The following is a 20,966-nucleotide window of genomic DNA, read 5'->3' as shown; positions in this document are numbered from 1 at the left end:
ACTAAGGACGTAAATGCTCCCTGGTACTTAAGGACCAAGGGCGTACCTCAACTCCAGTGGGTATTCCGTTCACTGCCACACGATTTCATTTTCTACACTGACATGCTGGTGTTGCCCTATACTTTTCATTTTAATAAGAGATAAAAGGGAAAAAAGACACCCAAAATTTGTAATGCAATTGTCTCCCGAGTTTGGAAATACCCCATATGTGGATGTAAAGTGCTCTGCGGGCGCACTACAGGGCTCAGGAGTTAGAGCGCACCATGGACATTTGAGGCCTAAACTAGTGATTTGCACAGGGGTGGCTGCTGGTTACAGTGTTTCTGACATAAACGTTAAAAAAAAGAAAAAAAAAGAAAAGAAACACCCACATGTGACTCCATTTTAAAAACTACACCCCTCATGGATAATGACAAGGGGTATAGTGAGCCTTAACACCCCACAGGTGTTTGAAAAATATTCATTAAAGTTGGACATGAAAATAAAAAATAAAAAATGTCACTAAAATGCTGGTGTTACCCCAAAGCTTTCATTTTCACAAGGGGTAATAGTAAAAAAGCCCCCCAAAATTTGTAAAACCATACCCAATGTGTGGATGTAAAGTGCTCTGCGTTTGCATTACAGAGTTCAGAAGGGAAGGAGAGCAATTGAACTTTAGGAGAGAGAATTTGGCTGGAATTGAAGGCTACCTGCGTTTACAAAGCCCCATGGTGCTAGAACAGTGCCCCCCCCCCCACATGTGACCCCCATTTCGGAAACTACACCCCTCACATAATTTAATAAGGGGTGCAGTGAGTATTTACACCCCACTGGTGTCTGACAGATTTTTGGAACAGTGGTCCGTGAAAATGAAACGCCAGTGGGGTGTAAAAGCTCACTGCCACCTTGTTACGTCCGTGAGGGGTGTAGTTTTTGCCCCATGTACTGTGCCACTATGTCCCCACCAGATATGCCATTGTTCTCCCATAAACTGTACCATTATGTCCCATGTACTGTGCCACTTTGTCCCCATAAACTGTGCCACTATGCCTCCATGTATTGTGCCACTATGCCCCATGTACTGTGCCACTATGCCCCCATGTACTGTGCCACTATGCCCCTATGAACTGCACCACTATGCCTCCATGAACTGTGCCACTATGCCCCCATGTACTGTGCCACTATGCCCCCATGTACTGTGCCACTATGCCCCTATGAACTGCACCACTATGCCCCATGAACTGCACCACTATGCCCCCATGAACTGTGCCACTATGCCCCCATGTATTGTGCCACTATGCCCCCATGTACTGTGCCACTATGCCCCATGTACTGTGCCACTATTCCCCCATAATTGGTGCCACTATGACCCCCCCCTAAAACTGTGCCACTATGCCCCCATAAGATGTGCCATTGTGCCCCTATGAACTGTACCACTATGTCCCCATGTACTGTGCCACTATGCCCCTATGAACTGTGCCCCTATGCCCGCATGTACTGTGCCACTATATCCCCATATATTGTGCCACTATTCCCCATGAACTGTGCCACCATGGCCCCATGAAATATGCAACTATGCCTCTATGACCTGTACCACAATGCCCCCTATGACCTGTGCCCCTATGCCCTATGTACTGTGCCACTATGCCTCTATGAACTGTGCAGTTAAATCATCATGCCGCCTGTATAACAAAATAAGCGCTGGGCCGCCGGGCAGGGAACAGAGTGTCTTGAAGACACCGATACAAATGAATGAGGGGAGAGCTGGCTAGTGGTCTTGATGTCTGGCAGTAGCAGTCTGGATCTGGACCACGATCCACCAGTTGGGTACCACTGCTATACATTATATCTGGTGCTGAGTGTGCAGCAGATTTACAGGAATAGTTGTAATAGGAACACATTGCTAATTAAACTTACATAGAAAACTGTGAGTGTTTTATCAACTATATATAGTACTAGCTGAATAGCCGGCATATCCCAACCCCATATCCTGTCCTCATATCCTGACCTCCTATCCCGTCATCATATCCCAACCTCATATCTCGTCCTCATATCCCGACCTCCTATCCCGAACTCTTATCCCAACCTCCTATCCCATCCTCCTATCCCGACCTCCTATCCCGACCTCCTATCTCAACCTCCTATCCTGACCTCCTATCCCGTCCTCCTATCCCAACCTCCTTTCTCAACCTCCTATCTCGACCTCCTATCCCGACCTCCTATCCTGTCCTCCTATCCCGTCCTCCTATCTTGACCTCCTATCTCGACCTCCTATCCCATCCTCCTATCTCGACATCCTATCCCGACCTCCTATCCTGACCTCCTATCTCGACCTCCTATCTCGACCTCCTATCCCGAACTCCTATCTCGACCTCCTATCCTGTCCTCCTATGCCGACCTCCTATCCCATCCTCCTATCTCAACCCCCTATCCCGTCCTCCTATCTCCACCTCTTATCCCGACCTCCTATCCCGACCTCCTATCTCAACCTCCTATCCCGTCCTCCTATCTAGACCTCCTATCCCGACCTCCTATCCCGACCTCTTATCCCGTCCTCCTATCCCGCCCTCCCATCTCCACCTCAAATCCGGTCCTCATATCCCGAACTCCTAACTCGTCCTCCTATCCCGTCCTCCTATCTTGACCTCCTATCTTGACCTCCTATCTCGACCTCCCATCCGTCCTCATATTCCGACCTGTAATATGTGTACCAGGTATTGAAATATCTCCAGCCGTACAGAAGTTATGAGAGAACATACATTTCCCATTGATTTGACTGGGACTTTAAACAAAACCCCTGACCCTCACAAATGGGGGTAGTTAAGGGTTAAATTAACTATCCTATATTTTAAGTGGACATATAAGTAACATGTGACCAAGTATTATCAAAATATCTCCAGCCGTTTGGAAGTTATGCAGTAACATATATTTCCCATAGACTTGTATAGGACTTTAAACATAAACCCCGCCTCTGGCAAATGTAGGTAAGTAAGGGTTAAATTACCTATCCTATGTTTGTTGTTGACATATAAGTAACATGTGTGCCAAGTTTCATGTTAATATCTTTAGCCGTTTGGAAGTTTTTGTGGAACATACATACACACACACATGTTGAGTTTTATATATATAGATTACTATACAGAGATTTATATACAGTATACCGACTATATGACCACTGTGCCAATATATACCACTTCTAGTTCCACCACCTACCCCCCCCCCCCCCCATGAATTATTATTGTCTTTGTTCACTTTAGACCATAACCAGGGGTATGTGACCTATACCAGGACACTAGGGGCATCTCCAGCCTTTACCAATGGAGGTGCCCAATGTCCTTGACACCTTGAGCTTGTATCCCAAGGAACATAATTGATGCCTGAACCCATATAGTTCACCATTTGTTTCCTAACTGTGGACCTCCTGATATTGCAAAACTACAACTCCCAACAAGCCTTGCTGGGAGTTGTAATTTTGCAACATCTAGAGGTCCATAGTTTGGAGACCACTGTGGTCCATCATAAGGTCCCTTAAACTGCAGAGGGTACCAACCAAGCTAAGGCCAACTCTAGATGTCTTTTATGATGCTCACATCACATTGTATAAGGTAGAGCAAGTTTATAGGGCCACTGTCTGGCATGTGCCACCTGAGGTCCATGGCCGATGACATCACCTGCACACGGCCAACTGCTGTTTACTTTCTGCTGGCGACCGACGTGACTGGACCGAGGTCTACAGGCTGAAGGAGAACTGCGGAGATGGCGTCTACTGGACATGGAGAAGATGGCGAGGAGGTGAAGAGGAAGAGAGAAGACAAGAGGAAGGGGGAAGAGGAAGGTGAAGATGGAGTCAAGAGGAGGAGAGGAGATGACGATGGAGGATCAGAGGATGAGGAGCCAACACCTCGGATGGTGTCCACTGGACATGGAGAAGATGGCGAGGAGGAGAAGAGGAAGAGGGAAGAGGAAGGCGAGGATGGAGTCAAGAGAAGGAGAGGAGACGACAATGGAGGATCGGAGGATGAGGAGCCAACACCTGGGATGGCGTCCACTGGACATGGAGAAGATGGCAAGGAGGAGAAAAGGAAGAGCGGAGGCAAGAGGAAGAGGGAAGAGGAAGGCGAGGATGGAGTCAAGAGGAGGAGAAGAGACGGCGATGGAGGATCAGAGGATGAGGAGCCAACACCTGGGATGGCGTCCACTGGACATGGAGAAGATGGCGAGGAGAAGAGGAAGAGTGAAGGCAAGAGGAAGAGGGAAGAGGAAGGCGAGGATGGAGTCAAGAGGAGGAGAGGAGACGGCGATGGAGGATCAGAGGATGAGGAGCCAACACCTGGGAGCAGCCAAGGAACATTGGGCACCTACCCCAGACTAACGGTCAGCAGCTACCATCTCCACCAGCTCCTGGGTAGGGGCAACTTTGGCAAAGTAAGTTCTAGCTCTATCTTGTTTTCTGTTATTATCCATTTCAGGCTGGATATGTGTTGTAGGGGGAGATTGGGGGAGGGGGGTGGTGCAGTGTTGTTGTTAGGTGGTTTTGCTGGTACTTGTAGTCCCACAATGTATATTTTCCTGATGGCTTGAGTTTTTATGCAGACCCATATAAGACTCCCTGAAGGGCCTACACTTGGTACTAGGTGTGAATGGATCCCTTGGGGCGCGTCCATGTACTGTGTTCTTGTAGATGGTAGATGGAAGTCGGGGTGCCCAAGATGGTAGAAAACCAGATGCAGGGAGAAGAGGAGAAGATACAATGGGGTCTTTACTTCTGGAGCAGGGTGTAAACGGTACATACATGGGGAGATTTATTAAGACCTGTGCAGAGGAAGAGCAGTGTAGTTGCCCATAGCAACCACTTTCAAAAGGCCTCTGAAAAATGAAAGAAGCCATCTGGTTGCTATGGGAACTGCACTGCTCTTCCTCTACACAGGTCTTTATAATGGGCACGGGAATAAGCAATAATATAAAGTTGATTTATAAAAGTGCATATGTGCTAATATTATATCGCTTGTAATGAATAATAAAATCTCTTCACATGTAATGTCTATAGGACTCATATAAACACAATAATAAAGTGCAAGTGCAACAAAAGAGTTCCCCTATGGCAGGGGTCTGCAACCTTTAAGACAAAAAGAGCCACTTGGACCCGTTTCCGAAGGGAAAAAAAAACTGGGAGCCGCAAAACCCCCCTCCCCTCTGATGCCCTGGTTGGGATACACTGGCATACACACACAAAAGGGACTACAACTCCCAGCATGTGTTATTCAGGAGTCTTCAGTCTGTGGTATAACACCAGCATGCTGCCTCTGTAGTCTACTGGGAGTTGTAGTTCACCAACACCTCTATTGTATCTGAGTAGTCTCCTGGGAGTTGTAGTTCACCAACATCTCTATTGTATCTTAGTAGTCTCCTGGGAGTTGTAGTTCACCAACACCTCTATTGTATCTTAGTATTCTCCTGGGAGTTGTAGTTCACCAACACCTCTATTGTATCTCAGTAGTCTCCTGGGAGTTGTAGTTCACCAACACCTCTATTGTATCTTAGTAGTCTCCTGGGAGTTGTAGTTCACCAACACCTCTATTATATCAGTAATCTCCAGGGAGTTGCAGTTCATACACCAGTGTTTCCCAACCAGGGTGCCTCCAGATGTTGCAAAACTACTTCTACCACCAGCATTCCCTGGTTGGGAAACACTGGCATACACACACATAAGAGGGACTACAACTCCCAGCATGTGTTATTCAGCAGTCCCCGTCCCCCCATCATTCCCAGTATGATATTTATTCCCCTGCAGTCTTTACATCCCCAGCCTGTGTAATATGTCTCCTCACACATAGAAATCTTCCCCAGCCCCTGCAGTGCAGTATGTCTCCTCTCCCCTCACCCGCTCTGTGTTTCCCCTGTGCAAACATGAAACCTCCCCGTGAAAAATTAGGTCCTGTCTGTACAGAGCTGGGGGAGGAGCTTTTCCCCCGTGAAAACATGAAACCTCCCCGTGAAAAATGAGGTCCTGTGTGTACAGAGAAGGGGGAGGGAGGAGCTGTGTCCGTCCCCACTCTCCCACTGTCTCCTTGTATTATGCAGAGCTGCGCTCTCGCGCTCTCCATCCTCCGTGAGGGGGCGTGGCTTCATTATCTGCAGACGTGCGGTGAAAAAATCAAACCTATGGCTCTGCCCTCGATCCTCCCCACTGTAGCTTCGGAAAACTTGCCCCTCCCTTTTTCACCTCACATCGGGTTGCCGACCCCTGCCCTATGGGATTACGGTTCTCTATTCATTATTGTCTATTTTTGCCGTATATCACTGTATGCTCTGTTGTATTTGCTTTATTTTGCACATTTTCTTTCTTTTCTGCATTACTTGGAGGTCAGATGGTACTTATTACATATATTTTGCCTTTGTTTTCCCTGCCCCTGGTTGAACCCTTTTGTAGTCCAATGAAATTGAGCTAACTGGCCTGGATATTCCTGGCGGTGGACTGAGGAAAACCTGTAGGATCCCAACACCATTTACTTTGTATGGCCCCTCCCCACACCACTTACTTTATATGGCCCCTCCCCACACCACTTACTTTATATGGCCCCTCCCCACACCACTTACTTTATATGGCCCATCCCCACACCACTTACTTTACATGGCCCATCCCCACACCACATACTTTATATGGCCCCTCCCCACACCCCTTACTTTATATGACCTATCCCCACACCACTTACTTTATATGGCCCAAAAATAGGACTGGGACCAAAAATAGGCCCGGGCATTTTAAAATAAGCAGCCCATTTTTATGGTGGACGTCAGACTGCTGGGACCCCAACCAATCCCCTCGGTTCAAGTGGCTCTCCAGCTGTTGCTAAGCTGTAACTCCCATCATGTCTGAAGAGACTCAGGAATTAAGGAAGTTGCTGTTTTGATACAGCTGGAGAGCCACATAATGGTGTACAGTGTCACCCATCATCACTGCGGAACTTACAAGTGACTTCAGCTGATGGGACAGTCAGAAGAATACATAATGATATCAGTGACCTGAGTGATGTCTTCTCTGTTGTCTTTCCTTTCCTTCTTTATCTGGTCCAGACGCCAGGAATTCCTCCAGCTCCATCTTCTCTGCAGAGTCTGACGCCCGGACATCATTGGCTCCTCACATTGTCAGCAGATCTCTGTATAAAGACAATGGGGGAGATTTATCAAAACCTGTGCAGAGGAAGAGTGGTGCAGTTGCCCATGGCAACCAATCAGCTTGCTTCTTTCATTTTTAAAGAGGCCTGTGAAAAATGAAAGAAGTTATTTGATTGGTTGCTATGGGCAACTGCACGACTTTTCCTCTACACAGGTTTTGATAAATCTCCCCAATATTCATTATAACACATTATAATTCTGCCAAATACCGTGCAACCTGAATATAATACTGCCACGCACTGTACCCTCTAAAGATATTATTGCCACACACTGTACCCCCTGAATATAATACTGCTTACCACTGTACCCTCTAAATATATTATTGGAACACACTGTACCCCCTGAATATAATACTGCCACACACTGTACCCACTGAATATAATACTGCCTACCACTGTACCCTCTAAATATATTATTGCAACACACTGTACCCCTGAATATAATACTGCTTACCACTGTATCCTCTAAATATATTATTGCAACACACTGTACCCCCTGAATATAATACTGCCACACACTGTACCTCCTGAATATAATACTGCCGCACACTGTACCCTGTGAATATAATACTGCCACACACTGTACCCTCTGAATATAATACTGCCACACACTGTACCTCCTGAATATAATACTGCCGCACACTGTACCCTCTGAAAATAATACTGCCCCACACTTTACCCCCCGAATATAATACTGCAATACTCCGCAAACCCTTCATCAACCCCCCCCCCCACCCCATGCTTGGTTAGCTAATCACCCCAATGCCCCCTCCGCCACATCCTCGCTATTCTCATCACCCCATACACCCCACCCATCCTTGGCTCTTCACCCCCGCACTCCATATTATTCCCCCCCATCCTCAGTCTCATCATTGCAACCCCCCCCGCACCCTTATCCTCAGACTCCTCCTCATCATCATTGCACACCCCCCACACCCAATCCTCAGTCTCCTCATCATTCCACCCTCCTCCTCATCATCATCATTTCACCCCCCCCCCCACACCCCATCCTCAGTCTCCTCATCATTCTACCCTCCTCCTCCTCATCATCATCATTGCACCCCCCACACCCTATCCTCAGTCTTCTCATCATTCCACCCTCCTCCTCCTCATCATTGCCCCCCACACCCCATCCTCAGTCTCCTCATCATTCCACCCTCCTCCTCCTCATCATCATTGCACCCCCCCCCCAGCATCCCCTCCTCCTCCTCATCGCATTCCCCCCATCCTCAGTTTCCTCATCATTGCACTCCCCCCAGCTTCCCCTCCTCCTCCTCATTATCATTGCATCCCCCCCAAACACCCCATCCTCAGTCTCCTCATCATTGCCACCCCCCCAACACCCCATCCTCAGTCTCCTCATCATTGCAACCCCCCAAACACCCCATCCTCAGTTTCCTCATCATTGCAACCCTCCAACACCCCATCCTCAGTCTCCTTATCATTCCACGCTCCTCGTCCTCATCATCATTGCACCCCCCAGCATCCCCTCCTCCTCATCATCGCATTCCCCCCACCCCATCTTCAGTCTCCTCATCATTGCACGCCCCCCAGCTTCCCCTCCTCCTCCTCATTATCATTGCATCCCCCCAACACCCCATCCTCAGTCTCCTCATCATTGCAACCGTCCCCCCCAGCACACCCCTCCACCTCATCATCATTGCAAACCCCCCTCCCCCTGGGTCCCGGTCCTCATTCTCCTGCTCATCAATATTACATCACCCCAGCATCCGAACCTCGATCTCCATACCTTCCTAGAGATTCGCGATGCTGCAGTGTGAGGATGCGGGGAAGGCTGCTGCTCATGTCACGCATTGCAGGGGTCAGAGGCTGTGACGCGTCAGAGGCTTGGTGCAGACGTGCGTGCCTACGCGGTGCTCGTCTACTCCCATAAGCCCCTGTCCTTTCCATGCAACCCAGAAATTATTTTTAAAGAGCCCGCGCCTTTGCAGGTGATAGTGCTGGCAGCGGTGGGCCCAGGCCGCGACTGAGGTCCCGGCCTGTTGCTGCAGCATGTAGCATAGTGTAGTGGCAGGGGGACCGCTCCTCAGTGGCCTTTTCGGCGGCCAGCTGGGCCTATTTCACTGTAGGGCCTGGAGCTGCAGCTCCATCAGTCCCTATGTTATTCCGGCCCTGCCCCACACCACTTACTTTATATGACCGATCCCCACACCACTTGCTTTATATGGCCCATCCCCACACCACTTACTTTATATGACCGAGGTCCACACCACTTACTTACATGGCCCACATGTGATACATCAAGGTGCATCCAGATGAAGTATCCTCATTGAATTTTGTTTCCTTCAATGCTGCTCTTTTACTCTTTTAGGTATCCATAAATGGACCTCTATAGCTTCATTACAATCTTACAGAAACCTACTTGGATCAGGAGATGAGAACCACACTGATCCCAACCAACTCAAAGACATGTCTATTCATTTTTCAAATTATTAATAGAGTTGGGAGATAAAGTAAGTGAACCCCCTGGAATTCCCTCTATTTTTGCATTAAAGGGGTACTCCGCTACTAGACGTCTTATCCCCTATCCAAAGGATAGGGGATAAGATATCTGATCGCGGGAGTCCCGCTGCTGAGGCCCCCTGCAATCTTCTCGCAGCAGTGGTCTTGACGTCACGCTATGCCCCCTCCATTCATGTCTATGGGGGGGGGGGGATTGTCGACTGACACGCCCCCTCCCATAGACATGAATTGAGGGGGGCATAACGTGACATCACAAGGGGACATGGCAGTGACGTCACGATCACGGGCTCCGGCTCTGAGCGGTCTGAACAAAATGTCCCTTTAACTACTAGTAAGATTTGTTCCCCAAAAATGTAAGTGAATTCTTCTGATTCAGAACAAATTACTTGTTATACCTCCGGGATGTTGTCCTGTGACTGACCATGTCCGGCTCTCCTCCTTTTGGACCATCTGTGAACAGATGTTGGAATTCTGTGTTCATATGGATCCATATGTCCTGATCCTGGCACAAGTATCTTTACTTGGAGAACTTGACCCACTGTATTTGTAGGGATACATCCCCCATTGGTGCCTCTGGATGACCCATTCTCATCCTCTTTCTCAATGAGGATACTATCTTTCTTTCTGGATCCATCATTTCTGTAGGGATTTCTGCCCATTTTTGAGACTATTTATCATGTTGGACCCAAGAATTCCATGATAATAATTTCATACATTTTTTGGACCATTGTTTATATTGATGGGATCCCCTTCTTTTGCCTTTTCACAGGGACTGTAACACTAATCTGGTAATCTTTGTCCCTTGAAGAAAACTGCAGTACCACAAAGTGGACTATTCTGCACAGGAATATTAATATATTGAGTGAATTTTTGAAAAATTTGATTTGGTTGATTTGCCGAATTTACTTGCAGCGAATCTGTATAAAAAATGGCTATTTCTGGCCTACAGAGAGCCTCAATAGGGGTGTAGAACACTTTGCCTTACTGTAACACGCATAGGGTGTGTGCTGGGTTAGTGAAATAATACTGTTATTCAGTATGACATGCAGATTAGAGGCGTCACTATTAGAATCACTGTCACATCAATAGCCTGAGAGTGTGGAGATGGAAGTGGTGTGACCTGTCCAAGTTGCTGTTGTGGCCCATCTTCTCTTCCACAAAATTGTGCAAGGCTGGTACTACCTTCTTCGCAAAGAAATGACTGCTTGGGACTCTTCACCTCGGCTCAGCACAAGCCATCAGTTTTTTGAAAGGTGCCGAGTCCACCTCTTGAAAAGGGAGGGACTGCAGCACCAGCAACTTGAACAGGAGCACATTCAGCTTCTGTGCCATTGGATTGGAGTGGGAGCATAATGTTGTCTCTTGGACATGGCTTCGCCAATGGATTGCTGGCGGAATGACTGACTTGAAGTAGGAAGAGCAGGAGCATCTGGAGCGACATAAGGTAGGTATGACACACAGCTCCCTTTGGCTGAGGTGGTGGAGCCTTGGCTGGCTGAAACAAGGAGCGGCGTGCCACTCGATGATGCAGCAGGCTGGACCACAACATCGGAGCCACCGTTCTCCATGGCCGCTTTATGGTGACGCAGCATATGTGTACGCAGGGCCGTGGTGCCAACATTGGGACCCTGGCCTTGCTTCACCTTCTGCCGACACATCTTGCATATGGCCATGTTAACCTCCTCCGGATGCTTGATGAAAAACTGCCACACCGCTGAGTAGCTGATTTTCACACCAACAGTCCCCACTGATTGACTGGTGTTGCCGCCGACTCCAGGAACCCCTGTTCCACTACCTCCTGAGAAGGTAGGCTGTCGCCTCTGTTCCATTTTCCAAGCCTCAATTCATAGATTGTTTATCTTATGTAATAAATATAAAATCTACTGTTATATATCTGCATTATAGACAGGTGCAGAGGGAATATACCTGATATTCATTTGGTCGCTTCCCCCTTTACGCATGCGCACGGGTCTTTTTCTGCCAATTAAATTGGTAAATGTTCATATCAATAGGGATGTACGTTTAGTTGGCAAACGCCAACCTATTGCCTTCATATATTACATATCCTTATTTTTATTTATTTTCCCTATGTAAGGAAGCCTGAACATGTGCACCAATACATACCACTTTTGTACTTATTGTGCCCCAGCCAATTATTGCGCAAACGCATAAATGATTCCAAGTGCTGTCTGAACGTGCGTGTAATATCTTTGTAACTTTCGTATCTACTGCTTCTGTACGCCTGAATGGCAGGTTAGATACTTCATCTCCACTATTAGCTGAATTGCTTTTGATTTCATCACATCGGCATCACCATTACGCACTGAATGCCCCTTGATATCATCACACTGACCGGCGCCATCTTGCGAAGTGGATTCCGCCAGGGTTCCGCCACCAAACCTTCCAGGTATCTTATTGGCGAGCAATATGTGGAATATCACTTTATTTAATCTCCATAGAGCATCCAATAGCAGATATATAAAGACGGTAGCTTAGTTGTCCTAAGCTGATGGTCTCTGGGTGCTATACAGCAGATCCAACACTTAGCCCCCCCCCCTTCCATCTATATCAGTTTTTCTCAAGCACGGTCCTCAAGACCCCCCCCAACAGGTCATGTATTCCTGATTTCTTTAGTCTTTCACAGGTGATATGACTGTGGTGATGTCTGATTCACTGACCATAATTATATCACCTGTGAAAGACTAAGGAAATCCTGAAAACTTGACCTGTTGGGGGGTCTTGAGGACCGCGCTTGAGAGACACTGATCAATATCAACTTTATGATGTCTTCTAATGAGCCTCCTCTGTTTGTTTTCCTTTAGGTGGTCCTGGCATCAGTCCCTGGTCAAGACACCTACATGGCCATAAAAATCATCAACAAAAAAGAGGACAACGAGGATACCATCAAGAGAGAGCTGCGGATACTCCTGGCGGCCCGAGACTGTCCGTTTCTATGCCACATCTACGCCGCACATCAGTCTTTGGAGCGTGCCTACTTCATCACAGAATATCTGTCTGGCGGCAGTCTGGAGGATTTGATCAGGGTGTGCGGCTATCTGGACATCGACAACATAAGGTTCTACGCAGCAGAGATGGTATGTGGGCTCCAGTTCCTCCATGGACAGAACATCGTCCACAGAGACCTCAAGCCGGAGAACATCATGTTGGATGCAGAAGGCCACATCCGCATCATTGACCTGGGCCTGGCACAAGATGGAGTCACCGCCTCCAGTAGGATCGATGGAGTGACAGGAACATTCTACTACATGGCCCCGGAGGTGCTTCTCGGGAAGGAGTATTGTACAGCAGTTGACTGGTGGAGCCTCGGGATTGTGTTGTGCAGGATGGCAACAGGACGCTTCCCATTTTACATCGGCCACAGCAAGCAGAAGGTTTTCAGAGCCATCACCAGAAAGGAGCCAAAATTTCCACCCGGGCTGGATGCTGCTATTGAACATCTCATCACTCAACTGCTACGCAAGAATCCGGACAAGCGCCTGGGGGTGCGAAGAAACATCCGGACGCATCCATTCTTTTCCACCATTGGCTGGGAGGAGCTGGAGGAGAAGAGAGCAGAGCCACCATGGAAGCCGTATAAGACAGTTCTGCAAAATCACCATCTGCAGTGGCCAGAGGACACAGAGACTCCCCATCATGTGATCGGATTCAATTATACGTCACCAAGCTGGGCCCGGTAAGATCCTCCTACTATAAACAGGCCTTAAAGGGGTATTCCAGGCAAAAACATCTTATCCCCTATGGAAAGGATAGGGGATAAGATGTCTGATCGTGGGGGTGCTTGCCGCTGGGACCCCCCACGATCTCCCTGCAGCAGCCCGCATTCTATACGTAGCTGCGCCCGCATTCTATACGTAGCTTCCGAGACCGGGACGTGACACCACACCCCCTCCATTCATTTCTATGGGAGGGGACGCAAGGACCACAAGGCCCCCTACCATAGACATGAATGGAGGGGGCATGGCGTGACGTCACGTCCCCGTCTTGGAAGTGGTTTCCAAAACTGCAGACGCAGCTACGCATAGAATGCGGGCTGCTGCAGGGAGATCGCGGGGGGTCCCAGCGGCGGGCCCCCCCGCAATCAGACATCTTATCCCCTATCCTTTGGATAGGGGATAAGATGTTTTGGCCCGGAATACCCCTTTAAGAACACATGTAGAGGTGCCAAAACCACACAACAATTTAACCCCCCCGGGTTAACAAAACCTATTTTAATCCATGTGTTCACTATAAAACATAACTTTTATTAAATTTAACTAATATTATGAACCGGTGAGAAAACACACACACTTAAAAACACAACCCTATTTGCGTTTGTAACTGCATAGTCCACACGTGTTGCACTGGGAACCACATTTAGGAACCTGAGGAATAGGTAATAGGTAAGTATTTCACCCTAAATTTGTAGTAACCAGTGGAGAAAGAAATATACCACTACTATTGTGCCACTCTCAAAAGGAGGATATATATTTGGGGTTAGCAACCCTGGATATACATCCTCCTTTTGAGAGTGGCACAAAAGTAGTGGTATATTTCTCTCTCCACTGGTTACCACAAATTTAGCGGGCGAAATACTTACCTGTTACCCATTCCTCAGGTTCCTAACTGTGGTTCCCAGTGCAACACATGTGGACTATGCAGTTACAGTCGTAAATAGGGTTGTGTTTTTAAGTGCGTGTTTTTTCACCGGTTCATAATATTAGTTAAATTTAATAAAAGTTATGTTTTATAATGAACACATGGATTAAAAGAGGTTTTGTTAACCCCGGTGGAGTTAAATTGTTGTGCGGTAAGATCCTCCTCACATGTTCTTCATTCCTCCATATGTGGATGAGAAGATCTGGACTCTGAGGACCCCGCGGCTACTGCCCAGAACCTCCGGTCTCTTGACCCCATGCCTCATGTCTCTGCTGCTGTTACCTTGGCTGCCCTAGAACATCATCTCCCGCCTCAACATTGACTTGGCATCCTTCAATCCCGGGCTGGCATCCAACATCACTGCAGCCCGAAGATCCTCTATGCCCCAGGAGCGGCCTGTGCTTAGATTCCATCTGGTGAGTTCAGGAACAATAGTCGCATGTTGTGGTCCTGGGATGCTGAGTGATGTCTATTATCCCTGAACTCACCCAAGCACAGGCCGGGTAAGTACCACACTCACCACAACCCACAAACACCACACACACTACACGATAGGGATAGGTGCACACACATAGACACATACCACAGATAGGGGACATATATCGGCTCGATCCAGGGATTTATTCTGACCGCCATGTTTGGGGTCGGGAAGGAATTTTTTCCCCTGATTTGAGGACAATTGGCTCATTCCTTACAGGGGGTTTTCGCCTTCCCCTGGATCAACATAGCCGTAAATAGGTTTAGCAAATTAATATCATGAATTACCCTATTAGTAACACAACAAATTCAAAAAAACATAATAATAAAAAATAATAATAATAAAAAAATAATATATATATATATATATATATATATATATAAAAATAAATATTAATATATTTTTTATATTATCTTAAAATTGTATTTGTCCCAACCATAAACATTAGACTAGCACACACATGAATATTTAAATAAAATAATAATTTAAATTAATTTACCCCCCTACCTATCACTCAGGTTTGGTACCAGCCTTTGATCCTGGGATTTATTCTGACCGCCATATTTGGGGTCGGGAAGGAATTTCCCCCCCTGAAAATAAGGACAATTGGCTCATTCCTTACAGGGGGTTTTCGCCTTCTCCTGGATCAACATAACCGTAAATAGGTATAATATTTAGTGTATGTGTGTACATATATATATATATATATTTTAATAACATAAAAATTTCCTTTTACAAACAAAAGATATATATTAAAAATATATATATTTGCCCTAAACATATACTTTAGACTAGTACACAATTATAATAAAAAATAATTTAAAACTAACCTACACCCCTACCACACACATAGATTAGGTATCGGCCTTTGATCCTGGGATTTATTCTGACCGCCATATTTGGGGTCGGGAAGGAATTTTCCCCCCTGGTAATAAGGACAATTGGCTCATTCCTCACAGGGGTTTTTCGCCTTCCTCTGGATCAACACGGTTCAGTACAACAGACCACAGACTTACACATACACATATATATTAGTATAAAGCAAATTTGTTCATCACTGTCCCCCCATCCCTATAAATAAACTCTTTCTTTTACCCCCTACATGGTTGTACTTGTCTTTATTTCCATTGGACGTCCATCTAATAAATGTTGTGTTCACCCTGCTAGTAGCCTCCAGGGCCGCCGTCAGGGGAGGGGGGGGGGGGGGGTACAGCCAGTACTCCAGTAAGGGGCCCGAGCTCTTAGGGAGGTCCAGCCCCCCACTCCAGCAGCCTCAGTAAAGAATTAGCAGACCAGTTCATGCTCCCGGGGGCGGTCAGGCACTCAGGCACTGACCAAGCCTGAGAAGGGGCCCGCCACTGCCAGCATCATTTTTATTTTTTAACATTGCGGGCCCTTTAAATACTGCTCAGGGGCCGCGGCCATGCCGGGAAATGTGCACGGACGTTCAGGCCCCTCATGCTCCCCTGCCGTGCAGCCCTAGTGGAGCAGACATTTGCTTTATTTCCTGCTCCAGTACATAACCTGACACCCACCAGCGCAGCTGGGAAACAAAAGACTTCCCCTGCCCATCGCTGGTGCCTCCCATCTGGGTAAGTAACTTTCTGGGGTGGGGTGGTGGTGGGGTTTAAGATGTTGGTGGCCAATTCCAGTGTTTCTCCAGCAGGGTGCCCACAGCTGTTGCAAAACTACCACTACCAGCATGCCTTTGGCTGTGTGGGCTGCTGTTGTAGTTTTGCAACAGCTGGAGGCACCATGCTGGAGAAACACTGATCTATCATCTATCTCTTATCTATCTATTTCATATTTATCTATCTATCCAATATTTATCTATCTATCTATCTCATATCTATCTATCTCATATCTATCTATCTCATATCTATCTATCTCATATCTATCTATCTCATATCTATCTATTTATCTATCTATCTCATATCTATCTATCTATCTATTGCATATCTATCTATCTATCTCATACCTATCTATCTATCTATCTATCTCATATCTATCTATCTATCTCATATCTATCTATCTCATATCTATCTATCTCTCTATCTCATATCTATCTATTTAGCTATCTATCTCATATCTATCTATCTCATATCTATCTATCTCATATCTATCTCTATTTATCTATCTATAAACAGGAGAACACTGCTAGCACAAAGATACAGATAAAACATGAAATGCTATATTGCTACATGTATACCAGGTCCATGCATTAGTTTGTTATCAGTATGTGCTGGCCAACTTATCCTTTTTTGTGTTATACATATGGGGGTGGGGGGGGGTGGGGTTGCTACCTCCATGTTGGTTCTTGCACCCCACCCATCTTATAAGGTGCTGGATGCTCCAGACTTTACAAGCCACAGTGTAGGGTCCGTCTCAATGAGGTCACCTTATCACGGTGGAATGGTCCTAACTATTTGGCTGCCAAATTGGGAGTGAAGAACCTCAAATTTTTTTTTTTTGCATTGTAGCAATTTAGCATTTCATGTTTTATCTGTATCTTTGTGCTAGCAGTGTGCTGCTGTATTCTCCTGTTTATGTATATTCAGCCTAGGATCGTGCACCTCTATGCCAGGTCCATGCATTAGTTTGGTATCAGTGGGGGACATGTATCAAAGAATTGACACAGTTTTTGTGTGCAAATTCTTTAATTTAGCGCAAGCTGTTTTTTGCGTCTTTTTTTGCATACATTCTGATAGAGTATTTCCTCCTGTTTTCGTGATTTGGGGTACCTTGGAGTGACATCTATAGTAGGCACGGATTTATTAACAGCATACTTTTCCTTTACACCTCAAAATTTTCCGCAAGTACCTTTTTTTTTTAATGCAAATATAAGCCGTCTTGGACTGCACTTAGCGAGATGCTCTAAATCATCGATGTAATTTTTCAGAGCAGATTGCGGCGATTACTCTGCTTCTGCGTCTAGTCAGATTATCTCTGTTATACTTAAAATCTTTGCATGTACCTTTTAAAAACAATGTAATGATTATGGACACTTGTGATCACCCGGCTGCGGGAGTTTATAGGACTACAACTCCCGTCATGGACAGACTCTGCCCATGATGGGAGTTGTAGTCCGGGGGCTGAGGTGCAGATCGTACCGGGTCATTCTGCAGAGACCAGCTGAGAACCGCATTTATTAACTTAAAAAGCCGGCGGCATATGCGGCTCCACTGCGCTGCCCATGGCTCCTGTATACACTGTCATAATTCATAATCCCCACCGAGGGCGTGTGCAGTAGCGCACGTCAGAGCCGATGCCTAATCACTTAGCGGCACGGAGCGCTGATGAGGACAGATGGCTAAGACCTACCTGTCAAATACCTTAATATCTGTCCACATCAGTGCTCCGTGCCGCTAAGTGATTAGGCATTGGCTCTGAAATTAAAGGTTATGTTTTATAGCACATCCTGAGAAATATACTCTCTATTTTGTTGTTTTCAATAACTATCCACCAATCAGAGCTCCCCTCTCCCGGCGGAGATTATGAATTATAAGAACTGTATATAGGAGCTGGCGGGCAGTGCAGTGTAGATGCATGTACCGCTGGCTTGTATAGTTAATAAATGCGGATCGCAGCTGGTCTCTGGAGAATGATTTGCTGCGATCTGCCCCTCTGCCCTTGGACTACTACTCCTATCATGAGTCTGTCCCATGATGGGAGTAGTTGTAGTACCGCAGCACTGCTGAGGGATGGCACTTGCACATCCCCTGGCTGCGGGACTTTATAGGACTACTACTCCCATCATGGACAGACTCTGTCCATGATAGGAGTTGTAGTCCAGGGGCTGAGGTGCAGATCGCACCGGGTCATTCTGCAGAGACCCGCTGCGATCCGCATTTAAGTTAGGAAGCCGGGCGGTACATGCGTCTACATCGCGCTGCCCGCAGCTTCTATATACACTGACATAATTCAGAATCCCCGCCGCCGGGAGAGGGGTGCCCTGATTGGTCAATAGCTGTTCTCCAATCAGAGCTCCCGTGTTCCGGTGGCGATTATGAATTATGACAGTGTATATAGAAGCCGCAATCTAGACGCATGTACCGCCACTTTGTATAGCTAATAAATGAGGATCGCAGTGGATCTCCAGAGAACAATCTGCTGCGATTCACATTTAAGTTAACAAGCCGGGCGGTACATGCGTCTATATACACTGACATAATTCATAATCCCCGCTGCCGGAACATGGGAGCTCTGATTGGAGAATACCTATTGACCAATCAGAGCTCCCCTCTCTTGGTGGGGATTATGAATTATTTCAGTGTATATAGAAGCCGTGGGCAGCGCAGTGTAGACGCATGTACCGCCCGGCTTGTTAACTTAAATGCGGATCTCAGCAGGTCTCTGCAGAATGACCCGGTGCGATCTGCACCTCAGCCCCTGGACCACAACTCCCATCATGAACAGAGTCTGTCCATGATGGGAGTAGTAGTCCTAAAAGTCCCGCAGCCGGGGGATGTGCAAGTGCCATCCCTCAGCAGCGCTGCAGTACTACAGCTACTCCCATCATGGGACAGACTGTGTCCCATGATAGGAGTATTAGTCCAAGGGCAGAGGGACAGATTATGCGTTTTGCATAATTGGAACAGAGCAGTGTGTTCCCAAACAGGGAGACTTCAGCTGTTGCTTAACTACTGCCCCCCATGATGGGAGTTGTAGTGTAGAAAAAAACTGGAGGCTCCCTGTTTAGGAACACGCTGCATTATGTGCGCTCTTCCCAGGGGAGAGCGCAAAAAATGTACTAACCCGTATTTCCTGTTTTTCTTTTCTTATCATTTCAGGGGGAGGACTACGTCACATTCGGTGGACTGCGACGATGAACAGTGTTTTTTTTATTTCAATAAAATGGTTAACAAGGGCTGTGGGGGAGTGATTTTTTTAAATTAATATGTCGTGTTTTTTATAATTGAATTTTCAGGCTTAGTAGTGGAAGCCATCTTATAGACGGAATCCATTACTAAGCCAGGGCTTAGTGTTAGCCCCAAAATCAGCTAGCGCTAAGAGCCGATACCAACATGCCCGGAGCGTCAACAATGGCGCTCCTCGGTCTAGGCGGTAACAGGCTGGCGTTATTTAGGCTTGGGAGGGCCAGTAACAATGGTCCTTGGCCAACCTGGTAACGTCAGGCTGTTGCTGCTTGGTTGGTATCTGGCTGATACTAAACATAAACATTTTTTTTCATAAATAAATAAATAAAAAAAAGTGTGGTTCCCTAATTTTTTCAGCATCAGCCAGATACCAACCAAGCAGCAACAGTCTGATGTTACCAGAGTGGGCGAGGACCATTGTTACTGGCCCTCACCAGCCTAAATAACACCGGCCTGTTACCACCTAGGCCAAGGAGCTCCATTTTGACGCTCCAGGCCTGTTGGTACCGGCTCTTCCCGGCACCCCTGTGGCGGTGGGTACCGAGGTAATAATTGGAGGTTAGCGCTAGCTGTTTTGGGGGCTAATGCTAAGCCCCGGCTTAGTAATGGATTCTGTCTACAAGACGGCTTCCACTACTAAGCCTGAAAATTCAATTATAAAAAACACAACACATTGAAAAAAAATGTTATTTAAAAAAAAAAACACTCCCCCACAGCCCTCGTTAACCCTTTTATTGACATTAAAAAAAAGAAAACACTGTTCATCATCGCAATCCACCAAATCTGACATAGCCCTCCGCATTCACATATAAAAAAAATTTGGAAAAAAAAACAACAACAAAAAGTTTAGTAAATTTTTTTGTTTCCACACACCAGCAAAAACACAAGTAAAAAACGCAAGAAAAACTGACAAAACACAGGAAAAAGCTGGGACAGTTTTTCTGGTGTTTTTTGCTGTGTAAAGGGGTAGAACTGTGTCTACAATAGACAAATAATGATACATGTCCCCCAGTATGTTCTGGCCTATTTATCTATCTATCTATCTATCTATCTATCTATCTCACATTTATCTATTTATCTAAATCCCAAAAAATTGCTCCAATTGCACTCCAAGTAATTAAAGCAAAAGATAGTGTTTATTGATCCATGGTCAGCAGTGAATGCGACGTTTCAGCAGCATCTCGCCGTCTTTCTCAAGCTTGACAAAGGTGGCGAGATGCCGCTGAAACGTCGCATCCACTGCTGACCAGGGGTCAATTCAATAAACACTATCTTTTGCTTTAATTACTTGGAGTGTCATTGGAGCAATTTGTTTGG

At 46.5% G+C, this 20,966-nt stretch overlaps 1 protein-coding gene across 1 annotated transcript; it reads left to right on the top strand.

Annotated features, from left to right (window-relative positions):
• Nucleotides 1-3,533: 3,533 nt before the first annotated feature.
• On the top strand, nt 3,534-15,117 carry LOC130293957 (protein kinase C delta type-like). The gene is made up of 3 exons (XM_056543279.1): nt 3,534-4,404; nt 12,461-13,332; nt 14,495-15,117. Exons 1-3 carry the CDS (start codon nt 3,736-3,738, stop codon nt 14,505-14,507), a joined length of 1,554 nt encoding a protein of 517 aa, XP_056399254.1. The 5' UTR covers nt 3,534-3,735; the 3' UTR covers nt 14,508-15,117.
• The last annotated feature ends 5,849 nt before the right edge of the window (nt 15,118-20,966 follow it).

The sequence above is a fragment of the Hyla sarda genome, chromosome 10 (genome assembly GCF_029499605.1).
Source record: "Hyla sarda isolate aHylSar1 chromosome 10, aHylSar1.hap1, whole genome shotgun sequence".
Taxonomy (NCBI): Eukaryota; Metazoa; Chordata; class Amphibia; order Anura; family Hylidae; genus Hyla; species Hyla sarda.
Note: the sequence above shows the minus strand (reverse complement) of the source record. Positions and strands in the feature narration are given on the sequence as shown.

Excerpts from the sequence above, each read along its gene's own strand:
- LOC130293957 (XM_056543279.1), top strand. The coding sequence starts at position 3,736 with ATGGCGTCTACTGGACATGGAGAAGATGGCGAGGAGGTGAAGAGGAAG. Across the intron at positions 4,405-12,460 it reads GTAGGGGCAACTTTGGCAAA|GTGGTCCTGGCATCAGTCCC; the intron begins GTAAGTTCTAGC and ends GTTTTCCTTTAG.